Source organism: Gymnoscopelus microlampas, assembly GCF_963454915.1.
Source record: "Gymnoscopelus microlampas genome assembly, chromosome: 24".
NCBI lineage: Eukaryota > Metazoa > Chordata > Actinopteri > Myctophiformes > Myctophidae > Gymnoscopelus > Gymnoscopelus microlampas.
This window is the reverse complement of record NC_139961.1, coordinates 11,932,474-11,950,954: the sequence shown is the minus strand read 5'-3', so window position 1 is coordinate 11,950,954 and position 18,481 is coordinate 11,932,474. Positions and strand designations below refer to the sequence as shown.

The 18,481-nt window shown below is 43.6% G+C and overlaps 1 protein-coding gene across 3 annotated transcripts in view; it reads right to left on the bottom strand.

Moving 5' to 3' along the window:
- The window catches only part of xirp2a (xin actin binding repeat containing 2a), a 57,976-nt gene that overhangs the window by 14,233 nt on the left and 25,262 nt on the right, over nucleotides 1–18,481 (bottom strand). For 2 of the 3 annotated variants that reach the window (XM_084051316.1, XM_084051317.1), the window contains exons 3-4: nucleotides 7,396–7,565; nucleotides 1,817–1,960 (exon numbers count right to left, since the gene is read on the bottom strand). In XM_084051316.1, the coding sequence (XP_083907442.1) occupies nucleotides 1,817–1,960; nucleotides 7,396–7,565 (314 nt within the window). Of the gene's footprint in view, nucleotides 1–1,816; nucleotides 1,961–7,395; nucleotides 7,566–12,503; nucleotides 12,726–18,481 lie in introns of those variants that run through there. The other variant, XM_084051318.1, reaches the window with a different exon arrangement.

Here is an 18,481-nt window from a genome sequence, read left to right as displayed (position 1 = left end):
TCAGCCATTTTCTCAGACGGCGGGACGTGCGCAATTTGAAGAAGAAGATGTGTCCTCCCACGATCGAAAATACAAGAAACCTCTGCGCTTCTGAAAACGCTTGTGTCAGTATAATGTATTCCTTCCTTCAAAACCATATTTGTACATTGTACTGTATATCTGTATGCAGATGCATTGAGCAGAGAGAGTGGTTGGATGTGTCTGCGCATCGAGAAGTGGCACCCTAACAAAAATAACGACAGACATTCCTTTATCCTCTACCGAACCCCGATACGAACCATTAAGCATTCAGAAGAGACCCTCGCATGCTCAATGAACCCATTCTGCCTCTCGCCTGAGCGAGCAGATGGGGTGAGTGGCATGGCGGTGGGCTCTGGATTGACCTTACGTCGCCGAGGTCTGGCGAGAGACCACGGCGCCTCCCTTTAGCCCCACCCATCAATGACTGCCCAGGCTCGATCTGGCATTTTCCTCACGTGCGACGACTGAGGGAGGCGGAGAGTAAAGTGAGCCAATGAGGCGAGCAAAGTTCCTTGATCTGCCCTTACGGAGTCCAGGCCTTTATCAGCCATGTCTCTCATAATGAGCCACAGCTGCGCTGAAACCTTTCAGAGGCTGTTCGATTTTCCTCCATATGTCACGGACAACATGGGTTAATTTGTATACCAGTTTTATACTCAAAATGAGCCGTAGTATAGCTCATACCCGGGGGGGTCTGCTGGAAATGTGAACGCTGAACTCCCCCACACTCTACCAGTTACTTGTCTTTATGAATCTATTCTATTCTCTCTATATTTCACTTCTCCAGCCTTGCTACAGTATCTGAAAACATACACAAGACATCACAAATGCAGCATTTACGAGTTACTTCTCTGGTTTCTGGCTTGGAGGGAGAGAGCTCTACAGTATATATGTTCAGGAATACAGTAGCGCTATTTGAAATAACAAATAGGAACACGTACAGTACACAGGTACATGTTTACAGAAAAGGGGATGATGCGAGTCACCCATGACCCCATAACCACTTGAAGCCTAAATAGTTTGTTATACATAACTTTGTGGAAAATAGACGTTCTGCAAGCTCACATCTGAGCTTGTAGATCAGCTATTTTTGCTGAATGTTCTATTTTCCCCCGAATGCTCTTCTATTTTCATGGAATTTATTTTATTTTTGTAGCAGATTCACCAATTATGACAAGCTCAGAAGCAGTGGTGGAAAAAGTACTCAAATGTTTTACTTAAGTAAAACTATCAATACTGCAATGTAGAAGTACTCTGTTACAAGTAAAAGTCCGGAATTAAAAATGTACTTGAGTAAAAGTAAAAAGGTATTGGTATCAAACTGTACCAAAAGTAAAAGTACTAAAATGTTTGAAAATAGCAGATATACAAGCTCACAACGCGATGCGACACGCTGTGTGCTTGTACATCGGCTCTTTTCAAATAGCTTAGGTTTAAAATAGGGCTAAAGTGGTTCATGTATGTTTTATAACATAATAATTTATACCTGCAAAGTAACTATAACTAAAGTTTTCAAATAATTGCAGTGAGATGTAGTGGAGTAGAAGTAAAAGTATAGACAATTGGAAATACTCCAGTAAAGCAAAAGTACCTCCAAATTGTACTTAAGTACAGTACTTGAGTAAATATACTTAGGTACTTTACACCACTGCTCAGAAGAGGGGTGCTAGTGTCCATGTGGTTAACCACTTAAACCCACAGCAAACAGAAAAGACTGGTATAGAGCCCTGGGGGACCTCGCTCAACCGTATGGGGTTAAGTGGTTACGATGGGTTCAGAGACATCTCCACTGTACCTGCACAGATCTCTGCTGGACATTATACTGGGTGACGGTGCTCTGGGAAGTGGAGGAGGAAGAGGCAAACTCCTGGCTCTCAAACTGTTTCTTGACACTGGCCAGCCCTCCTGGCAGCGAACACGCCTCAGAGTCATCCATTACCTAGAAAACAAAAAGGAAAGTACATAGCTTTCATTATTAATGTATATCTTAATGGGCATATGGTACCTCGGGAAACCTGTCCCAGGTCTAAATTGGTCCCTTATTAAGTGGCTGGAATGAAAAGCGGCAGCTCTGTGGCTCCCTAAGGAGTGGAGATGAGAACCACTGGGGTATGGTATAACAGATGGAGGTAATTGGATGTAATACAAAGTGAACTGATCTCTCTTCCTAATGGTGTCTTTTAGCATGTGGAAACCGTTCACTTATGGCCAGTGGTCAAGAGCTTAATGTTTAGCAGCTTTCTCTGATGGTATATGCATTTTCCCCAAACAATACTGCTGGCGTTGAAAGCCCATCTCACTGAACTGGTCGAGATACCGAGGTGGGGGGGCAGTTCCAGTTTGATCCCCTAGAGGGAGTAAAAAGCATTGGGCAAGACTACTTTTAGCTCTTAAAGGGATAGATCACCCCCAAAATGTCATTTTTTTCTATCGATTACTCACCCCAAAGATTTTTCAGTTTTTGTCGCATCCCTAGGCCAATAATTTGATAACTGGCGGAGTTTTTTGGGTGAACTATCCCTTTAACCTATAGGCTCTGCTGGGTCCATGTGTATTATTAGGTCTATGCAAGCAGACAAGAACAAGTACAGTGTGCAGAAGAAAACAATCTATTACCCAGCTCACTATAAGAGCGGCCCAATATAAGAGGAAAAAGAGACCTTTCTTTAATTAGATTATTTATTTAATTAAATGTTTTTAGCGGTGAACCGTGCAAGTAGTAGACAAATAATATACAACGGCAGACATTTAAAAGCACCAACAATGTCTGTTAAAAATTAATTGGTAGCAATTATGTAATGGAAAATGGGCAGCTCCAATCTTAAGGTCAAAACTGCTGTGCAGTGCAAATTGCCAAAAACACAAACAGAGAAACACAGAATTAGTCAAGGTTTCAATTAATAATTCACTGTAGTAGCTATAAAAAAGGAGTATTTAAGACTGTAAGACAACAACATCTGAACGAGGAGCGCTAATAAGCTCCTTTCTGGATTGTCCGTTCATTCTTTAATGAAGTACTATAATACTGTCTCCATTAATTAAAGCACTTTCTGTCTGCAGAAGCACAATTATATTCTCTCGGTTTTCAACTACACTACACAGATGGTGAAGTTAATTCATAGAGGCTGCTTCCTGTAGGTGTGTATGCAGTGCACCATATCGAAATTCCATATTTCATCTTTAATCTTTTTCATGAATCAATGCCCAATTTTATACTTTGTTGTATGACAGTGTCAAGCGCGTCGTGTCCAAAGTGAAGACACACAAGAGCCAGTGACCAAATAATAACTACCATCCATTCTGTCCATCCAGTGGAACACAAGTAACGGTTTTGGACATACAGCGACGTCATGTGTGCGTCGTTTCTTTATTGTTACATCTTGTGTACGGATACATAAGAGTAACATTATTTTGTTCTGGTTATTGCAGCAGCAATAATAATAATAATAGTAATAATAATATGCATATATAACATAACAAGCTAATAAAAAGGGGAATAATCATCAGAGAAGACAGTTCTTTGTCCTAGCACTGAAGGTGCTTTGTGCAAGGTGCTTACTTTATGGTCCACTTCACCCTCACTAATGCTCACTATAAGATTTTTCTATTTCTGTCTACTCACTCTGTCTGTCTCAGAGGAGGGCTGTGGACGGTTCAGAAACATGGCTAACAATGATATTGTTGATGGGGATTCCAAGCTAACAGAAACTACAGCCTTTCTCTTCCTGTCAAGTTAGCATGCTGAAATAGAAGCCATTATTCTTGCATTAATCAAAATAAAATGAAATGAAATAAATAAATCTCGTTTCCACACCTGCCTACCGACGAGGTCACTGGCAGGCAGTTTTCTGAACTGTCTGAACAAATAGACAAAATAGTGCCATCTTATAATGAACATTAGTGAAGACCAATTATATGAAGATAGGTTGAAGATGGTTAAATGAAGTGGTCCTTGACATTATAAACATCTATGTGCCAGTGTCCTTGGCTCTGTTTTCACACACAGGCTGCCTGGGGGTGGGGCTGTTCATAAGCTTCCTAGCATTCCTAGCATTCCTGTAACGACGTAAGCCAGCAAGCTTAGCTGTCTATCATTTATCATGTCGAGGTAACAGCAGACTCAAGGATATGACAAGCCGCCGAGATCAAAACAACATCCGTCATCCAAACACATCATCTGTCAATTAGCGTGGTGAAGCTACACGACACCCAGGCCGCAAGCATGCACGCACACACGCGAGCGAGCACGCACGCACACACGCACACGCACACACACACACACACACACACACACACACACACACACACACACACACACACACACACACACACACACACACACACACACACACACACCCTAACACAACTGATGGCTAATGAGAAAGACTCCAGGAGCGTTATTTGAGGTCAAGGGAGGTTGAAGCCAGCATCTAATAAACCCCAATTGCAAAATGAGTGTTAACTAACATGCAATGCGAAGCGTTGTATGCTTGTACATGTGCAATTTTCACTGAATGTTTGCCCATTTTGCATGTTCGTATGTTATGAAAAGGTCAAAATAGCGACGCTAGGGTTTATGTGGTTAAATATCCAAACTATGGTGCCCTCCCTCAGGTCTTCCGGCCAAGGGCTTCTAGCTGTCACAAGTGTTAATTGGCACTCAGGAGCTTGCTGCGCATTACAAGAAACAGAAAGCTATTCTTTAATTTGTTTTCTTGTCATTTCCATCATGCCACTGTAGCCCCCACTCCATGGAACCGCCTTCCCCTGGCAATAAGACAGTTGATTATTTTAAAGAGCCGCTAAAAGCACGTTGTTTTACAATGTGTTGCCTGCCTTCTGTGCCAATTTGAATGTGTATTGTTATATCCTGTTTTACTGCTTTACTATAAAGCAGCTGGTAAATCTTGTTTTGAAAGGCGCTTCAGAAATAGAACTGACCTCACCGTACCATATATTTATAGAAAGGTGAGCAAAGCTGGTCCTAAATAGGACTGTCCTTAGTCACATGTACCCACATTTCAGTCTCGCATTGTGATCCTGAAGCATCTTGAAGTTGATAAAGTGAAGACTTCCCTGCATATGAATTGTGATATGAAAATACATTCCGACTTGACTCGATTTGACGCGTAAGCGCCGTGCCTCACCGGCGCACGGAGACTCCCGGCAGAGGTGTGTCACCTCTGCGTGAGACCGCCAGAGCGCTGTCTGATGAATGACTTGGGTGATGCAGAAGCTACAGGGTGCTGCTAAATCAGTCCATCATGCATCATCGCGAGGTACATTAGGTTCAAGGACACGATGTGAAGCCTGCCGGAATCCATCACTCAGAATTCAAAGATGCTTTTTACAGAATAAAATATGACTCGACGTGCAAGCTCCCAACCGCCGGAATAATAAATAGCACAGCTATTAAATTGAGGCATCGCTAAATGTTATTGTTTACAGTTCTGGTGTTGTTGCAGCATGCTGCTACCCTGGACCAGCGTTAAAACGTCCAGGGTGTCTAATCGATTTAACCACTTAAACCCACTATACTTACTGTAGTAAAGTAATACTTAAAGGGATAGTTCACCCAAAACAAATTGTATTTTATATCAATTACACACCCCATGAAGCCTTGAATTCATGGAGATGTTTTTGTTTTTGTCGCATTCCTAAGCCAATAATTTGACGACCGGTGGAGACTCAATCAGCCGGTGGAGTCTCCATGGGGTGAGTTAATCGATAGAAAAAAAGTCATTTTTGGGGTGAACTATCCCTTTAACCACTTAAACCCTCTAGACTTAGGAAACTGGACCTGAGTTGGCTCTGTACTTGGACCACTTTTTTCTGTCTATAGCAAATCTCTTTGCCCAAAATAGGCGACCGACCTACAAGCTCACAGCTTGTGGATCGGTTTGACCGTGGTCGGCTCTGTACTTGGTCCACACTGTTTCCCCTCTACACCAAATGTCTTCGCCCGAAGATAGCCAATCTACAAGCTCACAACGCGTTGCAATGTGACACGTTGTGACCTTGTTGATCGAATGTAAGCTTGCAGGTCAAATAGCTTATTGATCGAATGTTGCCCCTATAATAGCAAAGCTAGGGTTCAAGTGGTTAAAGAATGAAATATAGGCACTCCTATACCACCTTGTTCACATCAATAGAAGCAAGGACATTTGTTTGTCCTTGTGTGTGTGTGTGTGTGTGTGTGTGTGTGTGCGTGCGTGCGTGCGTGCGTGCGTGCGTGCGTGCGTGCGTGCGTGCGTGCGTGCGTGCGTGCGTGCGTGCGTGTGGGTGAGTAGGTGTGAGAGAGAGTCCTCCTCACAAAAGACAGTGAAATTGAACTGCATTCTAGCAGTAAGCTGTAGAAGAAAATAAATGTTCCAGTTCAGGGCGCTTTATTTCCCGAACAGGCCTGACATAAAGCCTGACTGAATGCATGCTCCGTACATTCAATTATGGCTTTCATAAAGTGCATCGGTGCAGACGGCCTTCTCAAACTCGCTGCTTTCATTGTCCAGGGGATATTTTAAATGATTTTATTTTAAAGAAAGAAAATGGACAGGGTTTAGCAACTAGCAACACAATGTGAGCTAATGCGTCTTTAGCACAGAGTACAACTCTTTACTGGAGTTTTTTTTACCATTTTTTTCAAAGAATGTGAATCTGCAGTAGTTGTACAGTATATATTTGTATTTGAGCGTGCGTGCGTGTGTATGTGTGTCCGTGGTGGAAGAAGAACTCAGATGACGTAAAAGTAGCAATACCACAATGTAGAAATAATCTGTTTACATTAAAGACCTGCGTTTGAAATTGTACAGTACTTGTGTCAAAATGTACTTTCAGTGCCAAAGTAAAAGTAATCATTATGCAGAATGGCCCATTCATAATATTATTGTATTAGTAATGCATTCACGTTTTTGTTAAATGTTAAAGTTGGTTAAGATGAGGCTGATTTAATTCCTTAAAACTTCAACTGCTGGGTGACATATAATTAAATACAATTTATTTTTGTATGTTTGGTATTAATAATTTAAATCTGCTAAAGCAACTAAAGCTGTCAATTAATCGTAGAGGAATAAAAAGCACAGTATTTGCCTCTGAGATGTAGTGTACAATATAAAGTCTGAATAAAGTCTCAGAAAATGGAAAACTCAAGTGCAGTAAAAGTACATAAAATGTACTTAAATACCATCCTTACTGTGTGTGTGTGTGTGTGTGTGTGTGTGTGTGTGTGTGTGTGTGTGTGTGTGTGTGTGTGTGTGTGTGTGTGTGTGTGTGTGTGTGCCTGCGCGCGCACATGCGTGTGAACTTGTGTGTTGTTATCTGCCTGCGTATCCCTGGGTGGCATCTCGTTTCAACATCCGTGTGGAAGTATCGCCTTACCGATGAACTGGTGACTTCCTTCTTGAACACAGCTGCTTGATACTGGGCCAGGCGCTCTTTCACTGACACCGGTTCCGACCCCTGCTCCTCGGCCCCGGAGGCCCCGTTCCTCTGGTTCCGGACGCTTTCTTCTGGATGCCCCGACCTGGTTCCACCCGCGCTGCCCGCAGCTAGACACACACACACACACACACACACACACACACACACACACACACACACACACACAGACACACACACACACACACACACAGCCCCGTAAGGATCCATTTAGTTCCTAACTATTAATAGCTGGGGACCCCCTGGAACCTCCTCAAGGACAACCTGGGGGGGCCCACAGACCCAACATTAAGAACCACTGTTATAGATTGTCAATACACAGTCAAGTCCTCCGTGTAAATGTTTATTGTATCCAAATGGATCCTCTACAGATGCATGATCGGGATCGTTCCATTTTGAGAGCCATTCTCAGACAGTACGACTCATTTGCATGTCGTTACTATGATGACATAATGTGCTAAATGTGTGATTGATGTCAAACATCTACATTCACTCCCCTGGGGGCGCCGGCTGATATTTGAACTCGTCCTCGTTGCTCTTCAGCTCGCCAGCTCAATGAAGACTGGAGGACCAGACCTTGACATTTCATAATTGGACGTATGGGACATTTTATAATGAATGCTTCGGTGCAACGTAATGTACTGTATGCAAATGTCCCCGCCATCATACGTTAACCTCGATGTGGTGACCGGATCAAACCGAAATAGTTGTTTCAGCTGGGACATACTGTATAGGCTATGTTGAGACTGGCAGCTCAAATTCATTCATTTATGGCCTATCAAGATAGGAATAATGTTGGTGTTGTCCTGGATACACAAATCCGATTTGATCAGTTGCAAGTAACAGCGTGGACACAGTCAATCCTAAAGATCCAATTTGAGAAACAAGTTGGATTTTCCTGAAGTCTGAACAACACCTTAGACATGGTCAAAGTGTATATCATTCGACTGATTCACTATGAAGATGAAAAACAGCATTAAAGGTAATATCTCAACGTCGGATCTTTTATAGCTAACAGTTTTGTCAATAGTGCACTTTTTTTTTCTAACCCCGAGGACCAAAACCCGACCTTAAGGGCAGAAAGACTGAACATCAAAGACAATATTGTTAACACAGCTCTGAATTGTTGTAGACGGTGAAATATCTATTCTACAATGAAGCCTGGCAGGAGGTGGACAGAGGGCTAGAAACACATTTCCAAAGGATGATTTACTGTGTACTTAGTTGTGGGCCGGTGTTTCGTGCACCGGAAATAGTGGATCTACAAGCTCACGACATGTCGTGCTGTGACGCGTTGTGAGTTTGCAGATCAGAGAATTTTGGTGCGCGCCACCTCGCTCAACCGAGTATAAATCAGGCGTAAGCGGTTCTGTGCGTTGGTTGGCGGGGCGTCCCCGCGGAGAGCCAATTAGAGGAGAGCATTGATTTTACATTTGACTCTTGTGTGCTACAAAGCATCATTAAACATCTGAGGAGGCTGCGGCAGGGTCCAGCGTCCACCCACAGTAGACCCTGAAGCTCTCACAGCGCTGGTCTTACCCTCTCTCTATGGACCGCTGTGGGATGAAAGCAGCAGTCCACACAAATACTTTTATCTCGCTCTCACAGCGTAAACCTTTTGCAAAATATTATTTCAGAATCACTCAGATGTTGTTTTTTCTCTTGCTTTTCTTGCAACACAGGTTGCCGCTTGTGGTGTTATTATTACCACTAATTCAATACCGGCTGAAATGTTTATGTGAAATCAGATTCCCCCTCCGGGGTTCTGGATTAATGGTTGGCCTCTACAGAGGGTTTGATTAGTGAAAAAACAAGAAACAGAGGGCAGGCGTTTTCCTACCCACTTCAGCTCTACAGTATATTTCGTTGTACGAATTCTTTTGCAAATAGCCGATCTACAAGCTCACAACATGTGGCACTGCCATGCGTTGTGAGGTTGTAGATTAGTTATTTTTCATAGTTAATGACATACATTATTAAATTGCTTAATTGGGACATTATCAAACATAATGTTCCCAAAGGAAACACATGCTGGCCATAAACATCCCTACCGGTGTTAAAAAATGTATAACCAGAGGAGGGATACCAGAAGGCATAGATTTTCACCAACCATCCCCCCCCAGGCAAATCGAACCCTGCCTCTATAGACTACAACTGACTCAACTGAACATCTCATTTGGTTCCACAGAATACTACTAAGGTTAAGAATAGGTTGCTTCGTACTCTAGGCCCTTACATACCTCTCATGTGCTACTGCATAGCAAGCTACACCAAAATGTCTTCCTCAGCCTGCTTATAGAAAACCTATGAATACACCAGCTACTCTCACTCGATACGTCCTATTCCTGGAAAACGTGGATTAAGCATTTGCCAGAGTCAGTCAAGTGCCCACCCGGTTTGATCTGCACTCAAACCGAGCCACAATATGGGTTCTTCTGCCGGGGTTACACCGCACGACTCCCGGACATGAGTCAGATGTGCTCTATAAGCCACGTGATAAAACCACGTTCCCATCACTCCTCCACTTTTAGCCTCCTGCTACCGCCGGCATGTTAGCGCAACCAATAACCACGCCGAGGGAGAAATAGAGAGAGAGAGAGAGACGCAGAGCCTCCGGCAACCATCCAACGACCGCAACAACCGAAAATAAATCGTTTCATTTCCCCCTCCCCCACCCAACCAGTTTGCATCCCATAAATACAGGTCAGACATCCTACACCCGAGGTCACGACAACGAAACCAGACACCGGCGTGAACAGAAAGCACCGGGGATAATGCCTCTCATTTATCACCGGGAGTGAGAGCCCACGTCATGTAGTCTGGGGCCGTCTGCCGTCGGGACAGACGGGGGAACGAGGGGTTTCGGGGCCAAAGAGCCACACCGGTGACAACAGTATCTCGGGTATCTCAGGCTTCCGAGAAGGCATGCTCTCCGGGTGCAGAGTTCGAATAGCAGTGAGCTGAGGTAACGCATGAGGGGGGAACAGGAATGGACCGTGAAGATGTCCTTGCTTTTTATAAAGCGGCCCTGTCTGCAGAGTCATGTTTCCCTGTTACAGGGTAGAGAGTGAGAGCGGATGTGAGTTAGCGAATGTTGGTGTGTAAGAGAGAGAGAGGAAGTGAATGAGTGAGAGGGAGAGAGAGAGAGAGAGAGAGAGAGAGAGAGAGAGAGAGAGAGAGAGAGAGAGAGAGAGAGACAGAGACAGAGACAGAGACACAGAGAGAGACACAGAGAGAGAGAGAGAGAGAGAGAGAGAGAGAGAGAGAGAGAGAGTAATAAAAAGATGTCAAGGACATTTCAAAAGTACACAGACACTCAGTTTCTCTGTGCTTTCAAAGAGTCCTCCCAATCTCCTCACTGGATATAACCAGCGTTTTATTGGCACTGTCGCTAACCAACGTTTAATTAGCAATGCTGGCAACTTCAACCTTAATGATGCTCTTAAACGGCTTTATCGCCTAAAATGCCTCAGTCTAAATGGGGGCTTAGTCTCTATTTACCTTTGTGATATCGTATCGGGGGGGTGGGGGGGTGGCACAACACAAAACGAGAAAAATCCTAAAGGCCTACTCCTTGGGCAAGCACTTAGCTGATATCAACTCCTGCCTTTTGATAGAGAGAAGCCGCTGGACTTCTCACATGCCTCTCCAGAGCGAAAACTGATATCTCTCTCTTTTTACCGACCTCATTCTTCTTTTTGCTGATTCTTATTAGCTGCTAATCTCTTCAACTGCCATGACGGTGGTGCTTTCAGCTGGCACCAGTGATAGGAGAGGAGAGGAGAGGGGAGGGAAGGGGAGGAAGATTGGCGAGCAGTCGATGGGGAAGGCAGACATGCCGGCAGACAGGCCACGAGGCTGGTATGCACGATTCAGTGGCTATATTGGGCCAAGCCCAGGGCCACACCGGCACCCCTGCTGTAGCTGCTTTCCTTGCTTAAGCGCTCAAAGGTGGATTGCTGCTGCGTCGAGAGAGAGACCAAATATATTCAGCTCTTTTACTCTCAAAAGACTGACTCGGGTGGAAAAATATGGAGAGGGTGCATGTCTGAGAAAGGAGGAGAAAATATAACCCCGAGGGCGAGGCGAGAGAGTGAGTACGTGTGTCGATGAGGGAGAGAAAGAGAGCAAGAGAGAGACAGAGAGAGAGAGAGAGAGAGAGAGTTGTGTGTGTGCAGAAATGTGGCCCCTGCCTTTCCTCTGCTCTCTGCCCACGTCGGTGACTGAAATAAGCCCACATTTTCTGTTCGCTAGCCAAACTGGTGGCCAGGGGCTTTTCCCTTCAGAGGTCTGAGAGCCAGGAAACCAAAAAAAGATTGACATTAATTGAAATGTCATCCACGCATGGGTGATTTGCAGGCATGAAAAAGAAAAAAAAATCAAAACAGCACAATAATTGAACTGTGAAAAAAAAGAAAATAGGATGTTCTTGTGCCCTCGAGTGCTCCCATGTGCTAGGTTAAGTACTTTGTCTCAGGCCTGTCATGTTCTCAGAATACTCTGGCTAAGATATCAGCGGGTCATGTCTGGTCGGCGCTAAAATGTGGGGAGGGGCATGCACGTTTTTGTAACAGTCCAGGTACGTATTATGAGAACTCAACATCTCATTTTGTATAAGAACTACAACGTTCCAACAAAAGTTAAATTACCCTACATACAGGAACTGTGATTAATACTCTTAACCACATGAGACCTGGCGTCCCTATTCTGGGACAAGCATTCAACAAAAATAGCAGATCTACAAGCTCACAACACAGCTATTTTCAACAAAGATATTTGGTCAAAAGGGGAAAAAAGGGCAGGCCAGATACAGAGCCGTGGGGAACCCCAGTTAATGAGTTTAAGTGGTTAAATAACTATCATTCCTTATTTACGCAGAGGATATTTCGAGTTGGCAAAAATCTTTAAAAAAAAAAATAAGCCATCTACAGTTTCTCACCTGCCTTTTGTGTAGTCAATCACTCCATGAGGTATTCAAAGTGCTATACATGCGTCAGCCATTACGTAAGTCAACTTTCAAATGCCGATAACACGCACGTGAGGCTCACCTTGTTCTTGTTCTGCTCTCTACAGCAAATGCCAATAGAATCCCAGTGAGAAGGAAAATTGTTTGGTCTTGGACCTCCAGGAAAGAACTTTCAAGGCGGATGGGAGGGGGGGGTTTTGGTGGTTGGTCACCGAGCTTTGCCCGGGTCACGAACGCCCAATCCTGGCCACAGAGACAGCGAGGGGGGGTATTGTGCGGAGACCAGCTCCAGTAGTGTGCTCCTCAGCTTACTGAGCTTATTGAGGCCCAGGCATACAGTGACAGCTGATTTTATTTTAGAACCCCCCCTTCACGAAAAGAAAACAGGAGGAGGTGGGGGTGGCTTTTTTTAGGTGAATTACCCAACATGCCCTTAGCCTTGAGTCACAGTGGTCTTATGGACGCATGTTTAAAGACATAGTAGGAGAATGAGGTAACACGACGTTAACAGCATAAACATTGAGGCATTTCCCCGGGCACGTCATGCAGTACACAGATAGTCGCATGACTGTACGCACATTTTACAAATAGATGGATGGAACTGGGACACAGTCTCCATCCATCCACAGGTCTTAGATTTTGATAGCTTGGGGCTATACATCAAATAGTAAATGGTAAATGGTGCGGCTTGGTGCCTTTAACCAAATCGCTTTATAATGTGCTTAACCCATTAAAACCGGGAACGCATCTGTGTAACCACTTACACCATCATTTTATACTTTGGCTATCCATAAATAGCAGATACAGGTAGATCTGCTATTTTTGAAAAATCTTGAACATTCGTGCAATTATTAGTATATATTTTTTAAAGGGAACATTTTTGACTCAAATCTTTGCTTCTGGTGGTCCCTGGAACAAAATATTTTACAAATGTTAGCTTTAAAAATATATATTCAGGGCGCCCGCTGGCCTAGCGGTCCAGGCGCATACCAAAAAGATTTTTGTACTTTGGCTTTTCAAAAATAGCTATTTTTGAATAGCCAAAGTATAAAATAATGGTTATAGCTAAAATCTAAAATGACACAGATGCATTCATGGGTTGAATGGGTTAACCAAAGCGCTTTATGCTGTGCTTAACCACCCATTCACACACACACACATGGCAGAAGAAACGATGCAAGGTACCGACCTGCTCATCAAGAGCAGTTAAGGGTTAATGTCTTGCTCAAGGACACTTCGCACTAACCCAGGGGGGGGGGGGACCCAGAATCGAACCGGGAACATTCAGATTCCCCAAGTGGCCGCTCTACCTCTTGAGCCAATGCCGGCCCGAAAAAAAGAGACTGAAGAGAATGTGGCCCTGAAAAAAACCTAGCCTGAAAATATTGCTTTGTTTAGGATACACGTGAACTGTCTGAGTGCTTGCAAGGTACAGCTGACAGTAGCAATGCTAATGGCGTCCTTCTGTCAGCTTGATAAGGTGCATAATAATCTCCCTTCATTTTACCTTTCCATTGCACCACTCTGTCAGACCGTTGTGCTCAGATAACCCATCCAATCCGGGAACGCATCTGTGTCATTTTAGATTTTAGATATAACCATTATTTTATACTTTGGCTATTCAAAAATAGACGATATACAAGCTCATAGCACGACAGCGAGTTCTGCGCTATGAACTTGTAGATTGGCTATTTTTTCAAAAAATCATGTCAAAGAAAACTTTGCTTCTGGGGGTTCCCTGGATCTAAATATTTTGAGATGGGGGTCCGCGGCCAAATACATATACATTTTGGGGGCCCTTGACATGAAAACGTCTGAGCACCACTGATATAGCAACATACGTTTTTCAGACAACTGTTAGGATTTTGAAGACATTTGTAGATGCGTTCCCGGATTGAATGGGATAAGGACTCTTTGCTGAAGTTGCACTGAACAACTGCAGGCTCTGATCCACTGCAACATCTCAGGGGAAAAAGAAGAGAAAAAAAATATCTGAGAACATTGTCCGTTTCTCTCACGCAGCGTCGATATGCGAGAGCCTGATATCGTCTGTCTGGAACAGATTTGAGAAATGAGGGAGAGAGGTAATTCATGATGCACAATTCCCATTGATTCTCTCGGGCAGTAGAGGTCAGAAACTCAGAGAGTCGGATATTCAACCACCTCAAACGCTTGCTGTCTTTCACAGATGGAGCCAATATGTGCATATGTCACACACAATAAAGTGCCACTGATGTATTTCGCTACATTGTCTGCTGACAAATTGCTACACAGTAAAATCCTGAGTGTTAACTTAGCTACATGAACCCTAGCATCCCTATTCTAGGCACGTCGTCATAATAGGCAAACATTCAGCAAAAATCGGCAAACATTTGGTGAAATTAGCCTACCTAGTCCTTCTCAATGAACGTAGCATAAAGATGTCATAGATTTCTAGTGTATTCCTGGTGTTAGCAGCGATTAAGATTCCCACCCTGTGTGTGGGGAGGAATTAATTGGCATAACGACTAAATTAGGGAGAAAAAGAGGGTAAAAAATAATTGGCTACTCTAAATTTTAGGGGGGGATAACTTATATTTTTCAAACCGGTCCAACCTGCATTTTGCAGCAATGCCACACGTCAAAACACTTGAAAAAATGATAGCCATGATATCGCTGCTAACACTGTGGAGAACAGGCAGTACCGAGGGCAAAAAGGACACTGGAGCAAGAAAAGAAACCTAACAGGTAAAAATTGGTTATCATTATGGGGAATGAGAAATCATATCTCATTGTGTTCTGCTTTTCTTTTCTTATTTTACCTTTACTTCTACTCTGGCTCCAGATGGATTATCAAGGTCAGACTATCATGCTGTTATTTAACACTTGACCACCATGTGTGCGGGTTGGAGGTGTATAGCCACGAGCTTAACACAGCTATCTCTATCCAGCTCCAACCCTTCAACCGGGCTGGCTGGCCCCCTGAACTCATGACAAACCCTCCATTTTTCTCCCCCCAACCTTTAAACTGGTGACCTCCTGCGTGGTGTTGAGCTTAAATCAAAGACTGCCCACTGCAGGCGTTACCCTGGGGGCATTTCCATGCCGCATCACATTTTGACCATGACCCAGACCTACAGTACGTCATTGTTTTCCCTAAATTGAGGCTGTGTCCATGCTTATATAACCCCTTCAAGCTTGTATCTGGTTCCCCGCTCCACTCCGTCACCACGAGGAGCTGAAGTCATTACTCTTATAGGATAGAAATCCGAGGACTCTCTCTCTATCTGTCTGTCTGTCTGTCTGTCTGTCTCTCTCCCTCTATCCCCCTCTCCCTCAGGTCCATGGAGTTGCCTCGGCAGCTCATCGACCAGAGAAAAGCTCTGGTTATCAGGCTGGTGGGGAGGCTGTGCATGGCTGATAATCCTGCTGAAATTGTGCATGGATTTCCTGTTCTTCCTGACATGGAAAGAAAACATGCTCTGGTACTAGGATATACCTAATGATAAGAAAACCCCCCCTCCCATACACAACCCATGAAGACCATCGTCCACACTGGATTACGGAAATGAATTTCACACGGGTGCTGACATGCAGTGTGTTGTTTCATTTGGTGTGTCAATGCCTGATTTTAATTTCATATGCGGAAAAAGAATCGCAAGGAAAAGGGTCATCAAGTTCACAACCTGCCGCCAAATAAGAACGCAACCCCTTTTCTACAGCATGGCTCTGCAGAAGGCTCGCCATCTATGAAGGTCTGTCTTTCTGTGTTTCTTGTATATACACAAATAAATACTCAAATACATTTGTTGATGAATGACTTGGTGCATTGGTATCAGTCAAAGGGTAATTTGTAAGTGAACAAGTAAACAAGACTAGGCTATTTGAGAGAAGAAAATAAACAACAGAAAAAAACAAGTAAAATATACTGCAAGTGTAATGATTTTTGGTGGAGAGCTCTGTGCTTGTTTTAAAGCCGTTCATCAGCCGTTGATCTATATTTAAAAGGCCAGGGCTTTGTTGTGAGATGTGGAGGTGAGGAGGGCAGACAAAGCTCCTGACAACGTACCTCCATCAATCATCTGACCCTGTAGATCACGCACAGCACACTAGATCAGAGGTTCTCAACCTTTTCAGACCGCGACCCTCCAAAATAATCATATTTGATTGATTGACATTTTAGTTTGACTCGGTTCCACAGATAAATATTGTGAAAATAGCCGATCAGCTATTTTCTTTCTTATATTATTTGACCAACAGGATGAGAACCACTGCACTAGATCAGTGGAGATCGCTGTTTTTCCCACACAGGGTCGTGACCCATTTTGGCTCGCGGACTCGTTTTTATGGGTTGTGAGTAAATATGCAGTTTTTTAACCTTTCCTACCATTTCTTTCCACTAACATTTTTCAAAAGATTAAAATAATCTAACATTTTCAGGGCGATCCAATAGCCAACATCCAATGATGGTGCAATAAGATCCAATAAGCGAGTCCTCGGTTCGACTCCTGGCCGGGCCGGACCATTTGCTGCATGTCACTCCCCTAATCCTGTAATCCCTAATCCACTATATATCTAAAAACAAATAAAGATAAAATCCAAAAATGTTCAATAATAGTGAAAACAGCACATCAATAAGCTCACTGAGCGCAGTGAGCTTGTAGATAGGCTATTTTCACAATTTCTGAAAAAGAAATTGTTAAATTGCTTAAGCCCTAAGCAATTCATTGATAACGTATATTTTAAAGTTTGGGTCCAGGGAGGACACCAAATTTTACCTTTGGGGTCTTGAACCGAAAAAGTTTGGGAAGTAAACTGAGGGCAGAGAAAGGGAAAGACATGCGATACAGGTCTCTAGACGGAATCAAACCAGGAATGTTGCAGTCAGTGTGGTCGATGCACCATCCGGTTAGCTACCGGCACACTCCACATGATGCGTTTTATCAAAGCAGCACTTGGCATTCGTCAGAATCGGCATCGGTAATGTGTTAAGCTAGAGCAGATGGTGTTTGAACTCACCTGGAGAGCCACTATCTTGGGGCTACAACGCCTCACCTGCCAATGTTACCCTGTCTTCTTTTCCAACAGGAAATCAATAGTGCCTTAAGGGTTCATTTTTCTTATTTGTGCAAGCGTGCGTGCTTGCCTGTGTGTGTGTGTGTGTGTGTGTGTGTGTGTGTGTGTGTGTGTGTGTGTGTGTGTGTGTGTGTGTGTGTGTGTGTGTGTGTGTGTGTGTGTGTGTGGGGGGAGTGGGTTAAAACTGCTGTCGGGCAGAACTGGAGAGAGGTTATTTAAAGCGAATCAAATATTATTGGAACAGGAAAATGTAAATGCCATTCAACCTTCACCTTGAAATGTTCTGAAACAAACATGGCCTTCAGTGTCCCAATCAATCACAACATGATAGCCTATATATTTTATGTTAACAATTTTCATTGGTAATTTATTTATACAATCGTACTTCCTGTTAGAGAGACTTAACCACTTTCAACCTGGCATCCCTATTTTACTGTTTATACTGTTTTGAAAGTAGCGAAAATAGCAGACTTACAAGATCACAACACAAGCATCGCGAGCTGATCGTCTATTTTCCTACTTTTGCGCAACACTGTCATATGACAAAGTAAAAAATAGGGCACTGAGTGGGCCTTCCAGGGGGTTCCCAGCAAAATGTGTTAATATAACATAAAAATCTGTATAACCACTTTAACCCTATACATTGGCTATTTGAAAATAGCCGATCTACAAGATGGCGTTGCGACACATTGTGAGCTTGTAGAATATTTGAAACCGTTTATGACAAAAATCTTGTATGGGGGTCCCTGGCATAAAATATTTTCAGATGGGGGTTCGCGGCTAAATACTCGCGGTCCCTGATGTGAAAAAGGTTTTGAGAACCACTGAAATAGGAGTACAGCAACTTGCAATGGGCCTGGTCTACAAGATACACTACACCACAAAGACACCCATGTACCTGGGTACCTTTGACATATAGTATGTCAAACTACTTAAAAAGGTCAATGACTCCACAATCACAACACCAGAGGGAGCTCCACAAATCACGTTCAACCCAGATTTGGC